General features: G+C 36.8%; 1 protein-coding gene across 1 annotated transcript; it reads left to right on the forward strand.

Annotated features, from left to right (window-relative positions):
- The first annotated feature begins 7,500 nt into the window (after positions 1-7,500).
- LOC145682240 (uncharacterized) lies at positions 7,501-9,536 on the forward strand. The gene is made up of 4 exons (XM_081753823.1): positions 7,501-7,981; positions 8,148-8,542; positions 8,774-8,924; positions 9,326-9,536. The coding sequence occupies exons 1-4, from the start codon at positions 7,908-7,910 to the stop codon at positions 9,534-9,536; spliced, it is 831 nt and encodes a 276-aa protein (XP_081609949.1). The 5' UTR covers positions 7,501-7,907.
- The last annotated feature ends 1,085 nt before the right edge of the window (positions 9,537-10,621 follow it).

Genomic DNA, 10,621 nt, shown 5'->3' on the forward strand with positions numbered 1-10,621 from the left:
TCAGAGTTTATTTTCAATTGTTCAAAAGCCACACAAATTTTCTTATTTGTTTTTATAAGTTCGTCCTGCCTCTTTCGTTTCTCTCGCCTTTTGTTATTTCTCGGCGCGTCCACGTGAAAAAGTAATTGTAATTTCGTGTCATCCTGTGGATTTGGTCGTACTCCACAGTAAACACTTCTTTTTGAATTGGGATACTTGAATATTCCGCTCATTTTTACTACGATGTCCTCTCAACAAACTTATTTCAAGGAATGACTTGTTCTGGTTCTGCCTACCCTTAGTATCAGAATTGTCCCTCAATTGGAGGTCTCAACTTTCTCTTCTCCTCCCTTTCGTATTCTTTTACAAAATCGTAGTTTAGTTCAGGGACATGTTTTGCAAAAACAGGGGGGTCATAGACCTTTTTGCACATATCTGCGTTGGTCCTAACAACTCTCCCAGACCATATATTCCTCGCGAGGTACGAGTTTGGAGCCAGTTGTTTTTCCAGAATAAAAGGTCCGTTATAACGTGGTAGTAAAGAAGCTGATATTCTCTGCGAGGGATTCGAGATTCTGATCGCTCTCAACCAGACTCTCTCCCCTACTTTAAAAGGATTTTTTCTTCTTCCCTTGTCATATTGTCTCTTAATTTCATTATGCTTCTTCTCTTGAATGGACCTCGCCCTATTATAAACGAGTTCCATGTTCGTTCGTAAACTTTCTATATAACTCGAATGCTTTTCTGTTTCTTCCTCCCTAACTTCTTCGGCTTCCCCTTCCAATCTACTAAGAAAAGGGTGTTTTTCTGGCCTCCCAAATTGCAAATGGTATGGAGAATACCCAGTCATATTACTTTTTCGAGTGTTTAGAGCGTATTCTATCATTTTAATTTTTTCTGCCCAATTCTCATGTCTACTATTATACATTCCAATTAATTGTTTCACGTGCTTAATCACATTCTCGCTTTTATTGGCTTTTGCTCTATAGGCACTGATGTATCCATAATTCACTTTTAAAAACTGCATAGTTTCTTTCCACATCTTGCTAGTAAAAATCCCATGATTATCTGTGACTAAATGACGATAGAAACCGTACTCTAGAAAGAAACTTAAGACGCAATTTATCATAATCTTGGTGGTCAATCTTCTAATTGGGTACAACTTCACGTATCTCGTGAAAGAGTCCACCATTACGAGACAAAATCTGTAACCCCCGACCTTACTTGTAGCCAAAGGCCCCAGGTTGTCTAAAAAAATTCTCTCGTTCGGCCTGTCGCACACTTTACTTTCTAAACTCCCGAACTTGGAATTTAAATTTACCTTATACGCACTACAAGGCGTACATGCTCTGGTAAACTGATATATATCTTTCCTCATGTTTTTCCAAAAATATTCTTGTCTAAGCTTATCATAAGTTTCTTCAAAAGAAGGATGACCTGATTCTGGAACAATATGCGCCGCATAACACAAAACAGCCCTTACTGAATCTGGTGCCCATATCGCAACACTTTCTTCTCCTTTAATTCGAGTTTTACGCATCAGAATTCCCTCATCAGAAAAGAAAGTTATTCTGTCCAACGCTCTGAGTTTATTCAACATTTTTCTGTGAACTTTTACTTCCTGTCTTTTCTTAAAGCTCATTAATTTTCGAAGAAACTGATCTTCCTCTTGTCTTTTTATCCAAAACTCTGGATCTCTTAATAAGTTGATTTCTCCCTTTAAATCCAAATTTTCAATTTCTTCTTTTTTCTCACAAAAAGGCAGTTCACTCATTAACGCCAATTTTTCTTCCCGGCTTATTTTAACCGGAGGTCCTAGTCTATCATTCCTTAGTTGCTTTTCTTTTCTTTGTCTTCTCTTCTCTTCTTTAATTCTCTTAGAGCTGTTTATATCAATCATTAGAAGTTCGTGTGTGGGAATCTCATTCAATTCAACCACGCCCCTTTCTTCCATATCTATTTTAATGAACCCTGTGTTCTGAGCTGTTATTGGAAGAGCTTCCTCGGCCTCTCTTGAACCAAGAAATTCTTCCCCCTCCGTGTGATTTGATTCAATCCTACTAAGTAAATCTACTGCCTGTTTCTTGCCCTGAATAAAGTGTATCACTACGGGAAACCTAGAAATCCTTGTCACCCACCGATGAATCATTGATGGTAGATTTTTTGCTTTTAGAAGGTACATTATAGCTCTGTGGTCTGAGTATACATGTACACATTTTGTATAGGCTAAATAAACTTCGAATTTTTCTAAGGATGTCAAAATTGCCAACAATTCCAAATAGCTCGATGAATACTTCTGTTGTATACTATTAAGCTTTCGGCTCCCATAGGCAATCACTTTCATTTCTCCCTGTTCATTTTTCTGACAAAGCGCGTATCCAGAGCTTATTGCTGATCCGTCGATGTAGATATGGAAATCCTCATGTAAGTTTGGTATTAAAAGATCTGGATCCTCTGCCAACGCAGCCTTTAGTTTTTCCAATGCTTTATTCTGTTCTTCCCCCCACCTAAAAGGAACTCCCTTTTTAAGTAGGTTTGTTAAAGGTGTCAAAATGGATGACATATCTTTAATTCTAAATCTGAAAAAATTAAAAAATCCTATTAGTTTCTGCAACCCCTTTACGTTCTTAGGCGGCTGGAATTGGTTCGCCATTCGAAGTTTTTCTTCGGTACACTTTACGTAACCATTGGTAATTCGAAAACCTAGAAACTCTATTTCCGTTTTAAAGAATTCACATTTATCCGGACTAAGTGTTAAACCGGCTTCTCTAAACCTTTCTAAAGTTAGATTCAAAACTTCTAACAGTTCATCTGGAGTGTCACCTGTATAAACTAAATCATCATAATATACTATCACCTTAGTAAAATACAACTCTTTCAATACTAGTTGCATCAATTTGGCTAGCGTAGTCGGTAAACCGGATAAACCGTAACAACCGGTTTTGAAAAAATACAGACCTTTATGTGTTATGAACGTTGTTAGTTTCTGGCTATCCTTATGGATAGGCAACTGTGCATAGCTATATTTAAGATCAAGCTTTCCAAAAAGTTTTTTCCCCCCCAAATGGGCAATAGATTCTGTTATACTCGGTAAAATAAACGGTTCTCGTTCCGAAATACGATTTACAGATCTGGCATCAAGCACGACCTTCCAAGAACCATCTGATTTTTGATGAAGTATGGGTGCACTAATATAATCTGACGAGGAAGTCTTTCCTATCTGTCCCGCATCTTCCATCTCACACAACAATTTTTCCATTATGTGTTTTTTATCATTCGCAAGAGGCCTCAATTTCGTATAAAAAGGTTTGTTTTCTTTTAATAAAATTTTATGTTCTATCAAATGCGTACGACCTGGCTTCGAAGAAAAAACATCTTTATTCCTTGTTAGCACTTGTCTAAGTTTATTTTTGTTGTCGTCGTCCACCACTACTCTAGACAACATGCCCTCTATTATCTCATCTTTATTTTCTATTAACAAGGCTTCTTCACAATTATCGAGATCCGTTGCTTTATTAAACAAGTAAATAGGGAAGCTATCATCTTCAATTCTATAACCGCCCCTACACAAAGAAAGTACGATTCGGCTTCGTTTAATAAAGTCCCTGCCTACGATCAAATCTTTGATCAAAAATTTCACAATGAAGAATTTCTGCTTTATTCGTTGCCCCAAAAAATTTACGTCCACAACAACAAAAGCATTTGAGTTAGTTGACCCTGAAGCGAGATTTATTTGTAAATTGGCCTTTCTAAAAACACAACCTTCCTGTTCCCATTCTTTCGCTTTGGCTTCAGACACATAACAACAAGAAGCTCCTGTATCCACGAATAATAGGACTGGCTTGTTTAACACGTGTGCCATTATTAACGGTTCCTCCATCTTTCCACTTGTTTTCGTTTTCGCACCAATAAAAAATGGTTTTCTTGTTTTGTGGTCGGTTCCTTTCCGCCCCTAGTGGGTTTATTGCAGTCGCTGCTGTTAACATTTGCTCCTTCGCGAACTTCCTTTCTATTATTGTCATCTTTCCGGGGACTCCGGTTCCTCCCCCTTCCTCTATTTTCTTCTTGAAGTGCATTTTCAACTGGCCGCGACACTTGTTCACGTTTTAGAAATTTGCCCTCAGGCCCTTTGTTGGTGTTCTGTTTACAACTTTGTTTTCGATTTCGATTCCTGGTCCTTTTTTCTCTTCCTCGGGTTGCAGAGGTTCCCTCATTCAACTCGGGGCACCTCGCTCCCCCTTGATCTGAATTATGTTGTTTTTCCCGCGGCGTCTTCTTATTTTCTGCAAAAGCTACTGTTTCTTTATTCTCCTCTCCCTCTCTTTTGGAAGATGAGAATCTTTCTTTTCCCACTTGTTTGTTTTTTCTTACGGTAATACCATCTGGGTCAATAAAACGGTTTACTTTCCTCTCGGACCTAAATTTCCACCCTCTTTCAGAAAGCAATATTTCTATTTTTGCTCCTTTCAGGAAGACCGCCCCTAAAAGTACTTTTACAGGGGAATTTTCTAATACGTAAAATAGCGTTCTAAATTTACGATGTTTAATGAAAAGATTCACCGTTACTGTCTTATAGCAATATGTATGCCCCGACGCTAAGGAAATTTTCTCATTTACTTCTTTCGTCAAACATCCTCTTTTTTCCCATTCTTGTGCTATTTCTTTAGACACGATGTTTATCGTCGACCCAGTGTCATAATAAAGAGGAAAAAATTTCCTATTTACAAACCCATACGCATATGGCTGCAACGGTCCCTTCATTTGTCGTTTTTCCTGACAATTCCTAGTGTATGCGCTTATTTTCGGTTTCTCCTGAGCCTTACTTTGTTTGTATTTATAACAAACTGCTCGAGTGTGACCTTTCTTATTGCAAAAAAAGCAGATTATTTCTTTTTCCTTATTTATTTTTGATCCTTCCTCTTTCCTCGTTCTCAAGAAAAAAGCAGGATCCAAACTTTCTACTTCTATGTTAGGGATGTTATCGAACCTGGTACCCACATGACAAGTAGCTGCTAACTCCGTCCGTTGTTTTACGTTGCTATGTTGCTGTACGTAATGATATTCTTCAAGAAGAACTGACTGAATTTCGAGTGCTTTTGACTCAAATTCTTTAAGAGAAACGAAGTTCTTTTCATGCAAATATATTTTATATTTAGGGTGTATCTTCGACATTATTTCCCTAACCTGTTCTGTCTCACTGGGGATTTCCCTCAATCTTGAATACAATATTGACATCTCCCTTATAAATTTTGCCAAAGATTCATTTGTTTGTTGGAATCTGGCCTGTATTTGCTCCTGAATCTGTCTATTATAATTAAAGGAGAAATACTCTTGTAGGAATTGGTGCTTAAAATCCTGGAAGTTTGCAAACGGTGCCTTAAAATTGTACCAATCCTTACTACTTTTACTAAGTAAATGTGGAACAATTTTTACTAGAACATGTTCCAGACTTACTCCTTTTCTCTTCGCGTAATCCGTGAGTCCGGATATGAATTGGAAAGGGTCCTCCGAATGACTTCCTTCGAAAGTCGGAATAGGGACCTTTATTTCCTCTTCTATATTCTTACAAGAACAATTCTTTTGGGATTGAGCATTTTCTTTCTCTTTCGTTTTGAGCTCTCTTATTTTCTCAAGGATTTGTTCTTGCGAAAAATCGCTCTCCCCACTAATTCCGAGGACTTCTCTAATCGCTGATATTTCAACTGAGTTTGCCATTTTCTTCGTTCTGCTTTTCGACCTCAACAACATGAACCTTTTCTATGTTTCTAAAATCCCGGACGAGCCCCCAAATATATGCTACCCTCCTTCTTACTCTCCCTATTTTACCTTCCTCCTATTTACATAATATAGGAAAATTAAGGATAAAATTATATTAATACTAAGAAGAAGATTTTTATCAACCCTTAACCTGGTTGTCCTCCTTTCTCTTTTTCCTTTAACTTATCGAGAAAGCGAGGTTGCATTCAAATTAGCTCGATTATAATCTAATTAGTCTCGTCTAGGGTAAGACTACTTTAGAGATTTCCCTTCCCGGGAACGATTTTTTAGGAATTAGAAAAACATAGCCTTTCTTTATATAATTAACCATTTATTAGATAATTATTAAGAAAGTTGGATTTGGTTCAATAATAATAGTAAGTTGTCTACTTTTCTCTAAATTGCTCCCACTCAAGAAAAATTCCTACCTAATTCCTTAAATGAAAATGCTCTAGAATATATAATGTTATCACTAATAAGGGATTGGACTGCGGAGTAATCTGCCTCGCGTTCTCTTCCAAGCTGACAAATCTACTCCTTAATTCTTTCTATCAGCTATACTAATTATTCATAGTATGCTTCACCTAGTTGCCCTAAGCGTAAAGCAACATTCTTATGTGAACTGCTTTACTGGGAAAAACTAGCTAATAACTTAGGTTTGAATATGGTTAGGTAAAGGTATTTTTGGACCCGTAACCTGGATCAGAGGGTAAATCAAGTGGTAGGAAACTCTATCAGCTTCGTCTATATTTCAAGACTCCGCTTCAAAATAAGTATTAAGATCCTGAAAAAGAATCTTATATCAATCAATAGACCGGGTACCCATTTATCACCCTGTGAACAACTCTTAGTTCACTTAAAATCAATTCTCTCTTCGTTCTTATATAAACGAGAGATCCAAAACTATTTAATATTTAATCCTAACTGAAATATTCTCTAATTTTCCTACACACTTCTCCTCGCGCCTTACTTATACAAAACCCCATATTCAAATACCAGTAATGTTCACGATAGTTTCTTTCGCGATTCCAAAAACATCTTAAAACCGATTTATTAAACTCAAATTATATCTTAATTCGCGAGTCCTATCCTCTAACCGAAAAAACAAAACAAACATTTCTAAGTCAGAAATTAATTCCCTATATTTTCTAGTGAAACGGTTTCCCTTATTCTGAGAAACATAAAGGAACGAAACAAGTCTCCATCACTCTGGAGGATTCCTTTCAGAATGACCTAACTGCAAATTCCACCTCTTTTTATAGCTGTTAGGCAAAACTCGGCCGCAGGAACTTCTTGCGGGTAGCGGGGACTATGAGTTTACCTCGGCAAAAAATATTCCTTCTCCTATTTCCAACTACAACGACTCACGTTCCCCTGAGAAGTGTATCCAACTATAAGAAGTTTCGCTAATTGCATACAAGAAATTTACAAAGCTAAAAGAAATATGAATAAGAATTAGTACAAATTTACATAGACTATATACACACACAATATATATACACTTACGTAAATTATTAACCAGGCCTGGTACTCTTAATCTACTAATTATTTATTCTGGAATAGTCTATTTATATAATATACAGCAAGGTGTGCCTTGCAGAGTTTAAACGTAGCTTACTGTGCCTCTCGACTGGCTAAAGTAAGGTAATGAAGCAGTGGATGTAAACTAACTTGATACTCTAAGATTTTCGAACATTTTCGGTTTTGAATACATTTTCATACAAAAGTAGCAGAATTAATCTATAGACCTTTTAGTGAGGCACCTACTCACTATTGCTCCATCTACTAATGATTGATTACTTACACCAAACCATTAATTTTGCAGGTGTACCTTGAAAACATGCTCGGCTACAATTGAAGTTGATGGTACTGAAAGCAGGGTATTACAGAAGGGAGTGGAGCATAATCATCAGGGGAGTATTGAAAATGTTAACAGGCATTTGTTGAGGGAAAACTGTAAACGTCGTGCTGTAGAATGCCTTGACGAACGGCAAAATAAAGTTATAAGAAAGGAGATTTCAAAAATGACAAGCTTGAACAAGCTTGATCATAAGGTTATGAAAACATGCAGAGGAGCAATGTATCGATCTCCGAAGAAGAAAATGCCCAGTTAACCAAAAGATATCACCGAAGCTATTCAACAATTAAAAGAAAGAACGAACGATATAACTATGGCTGGAGAAAGGTTTCTGTACGTCAATGAAGCAGCGCAGATAGTCCTTCTTACATGCAATGAAAACATCAGGTATGTGTTCCTTTTTAGCTGTTGTTGATTTTGATGTTGTTGTTTGATGATTTTGATGTTTTTATATAGTTGTTTCTATATAGGCCTAGTGAAGAAAATGTTTCGCTTCTATGTGTTCTTTATTCTTATTCGGTATTATTATTCCTTTATTCTTTTTTCATTTCAGGTTCTGGTGTGATTTCCAGGACATGGAATTGTTTGCTGACGGGACATTTGCATATTCTTCACGACATTTTGCCCAGCTATATACCATTCAGGGTTATAAGAATGGATATTATGTTCCTCTATGCTTCGCGTTATTGCCAAAAAAAAAAAAAAAAAAAAAAAAAGATAAACAGACTTACGAAGATATGTGGAAGACGGTTATCAGTTTAGACGCAAGAGTGACACTCAGATATATTTACACAGACTTTGAAAATTCTCCCATAGAGGCTATCAGAGTGATGTTCCCAGACTGTGATATTCGTTGTTGCGGGTTCCACCTAGGTCAAGCATGGTGCCGAAAGATACAAAGTGATAGCGATCTCCGTAGTGCCTATTTAGATTCAAAGTCACAGTTAGGTATGTACCATTATGATTTGTGCCTTAGTTACTTTTCTTTTCGGTTTTATAGTTACTTCTTTAAGCTGTGGACTTTTGAAATAACTCTACTATCATGACATTAGATTATGTCTTCTAAATATGAATTTGTGGCTACTACTCTAGGCAAGACTACTATAGGAAATTTAAGTTGTCAACTATCCATAAAAAAGTCAACAATGTTGAACTCAATTTAATTTCTATGCTTTTTAGGTTCTTGGCTAAAGACACTTTTTGGACTCCCGTATTTATCTCCAAAGCAAGTACCAGATGCCTTTGCTGATCTGATTTCGGTGGCACCTGACACCAAAGGATTTAGATTTTCATATTATGTGCTGAACAACTACATCGAAGATAATTACAGGTAATATTGCAAATCAGAAATAACATTCTGGTTTGATAAATGTAAAAGATATAATGAAGTTTGGGGGCAATAACAACCCTGTGGCTTACACCCGTCCCGATCTGGGAAAAAACACTTAGTTTTAACTATTAAAGAATGATAAATATCAAAATTAAAGAGGTAGAGGGTCTCCAGCCAAAGTAATTAAAAACTGTCTAGTATATAGGCTAGAAGCATTCTCGTTTGAGAAATTAAAGGCATGAATATAGAAATAGCGCACAGAAATAGTAAAGTATTATATGAAATGAGATCCGAAAATTAGTTTCTACTTTATAGCAGCTCTGGAAATCAAAATATTATTTCAAAATAAAAAAATTAAACGGTGATAGGATATGATATTCATGATTACCTTTTCTTTTCAGGTACCCTCCAGTGATGTGGGCTTGTGAACCATCTCCAGCACCTAGGACAACAAATGGACCAGAATCTTTCCATCGTCACTACAACAGCCAGTTCTATTCTAGTGAAATCATGAAATCATACAGGTACTTTCAAAACTCCACACACAGCGAAGTTTCGAGAATGAAATATCTTAAAGTTGTAGGACACAATTTTCAAACACTAAAGTTGTAAAAAAATGTACCATACAGCAGAATTGAATATAATAAACATTGGGCAGCAGAATTGAATATTTCTTTCGTATCTTTCATATTTACCCTTATTCTCTAAAGTATTGAAACTGTGCGCAACTGCATGATTTGCTTAAGCATGATTATATTGAGATTTGGCAACGACGCATTTAAAAACTGTGCGCCAAACCACGATTTTATACTTTTCGATCAGCTGTCAATCAACTACAGATTATCGTAGATCTTTGGGAGAAAACTGTGCGCAAACGAGGTGCACCCTATTTACCTTCTAGGATTACCGAGTTACCTAAACTAGGTAGTTGGGTTGGTTACTTTGGAGTTTAATTCGTTTTTAAGTCTCGAGGTATATGATACATGGACCTGTGTGATCTGAGCCACACAAGCTCTCACCTGGAATCAGGGGCAAATCCAGGACCGACTTCTAGGGGGGCGGTGGGTTGTCATACTAGGGTGGGTCGTTTTGCCACTTTTTCTTCGGAACGAAATGTAATACCTGGCAAAAGTGGCCAATCTACATGGACATTTCAGGTATAGATTTTTTTTTTTCAAATCAATAATATCTTCTGTGAGAAGTATTGCATCAAAGTTTCAAAATTTACCTGAAAATTGCAAAAAATACCAAAGTTGTTCATTAATTTTAGTTATGTTAAAGTAAACATATTTTTGCTTAAATACATGTCAGTTGCTATGAAAACTGACATCCAAGTATAAAAATGCCAGTTATATGCCCTTGGGGGGAATAGGGGTATCTCTTCTGGGACCAGAAAAGGGTGCAAAGTCGGTACAATTAAGCGTTTCTACAGCTTTTTTCGTCCTTGCCTTTTCCTTTGGGACCTGCTGGACCAATATGAAGATGAACGTGACAATTTTTTGGATAGCATCGTCACTGAAGATGATACGTGGTGTTATCCCTACGAGCCGGAATCCAGAAGACAGTCCACGGAATGCCGATTTTTACAAGCGCGACATGCAGGCTCTGGTTCATAACTGGCAAAAGTGCATAACAAATGGTGAGAACTATGTTGAAAAATGAGTCTGTAGCTGAAATATTGCTCTGTTTAGCTGTGC

The sequence above is a fragment of the Thermobia domestica genome, chromosome 3 (genome assembly GCF_964235325.1).
Source record: "Thermobia domestica chromosome 3, izTheDome1.hap1.1, whole genome shotgun sequence".
In the NCBI taxonomy this organism is placed as follows: domain Eukaryota; kingdom Metazoa; phylum Arthropoda; class Insecta; order Zygentoma; family Lepismatidae; genus Thermobia; species Thermobia domestica.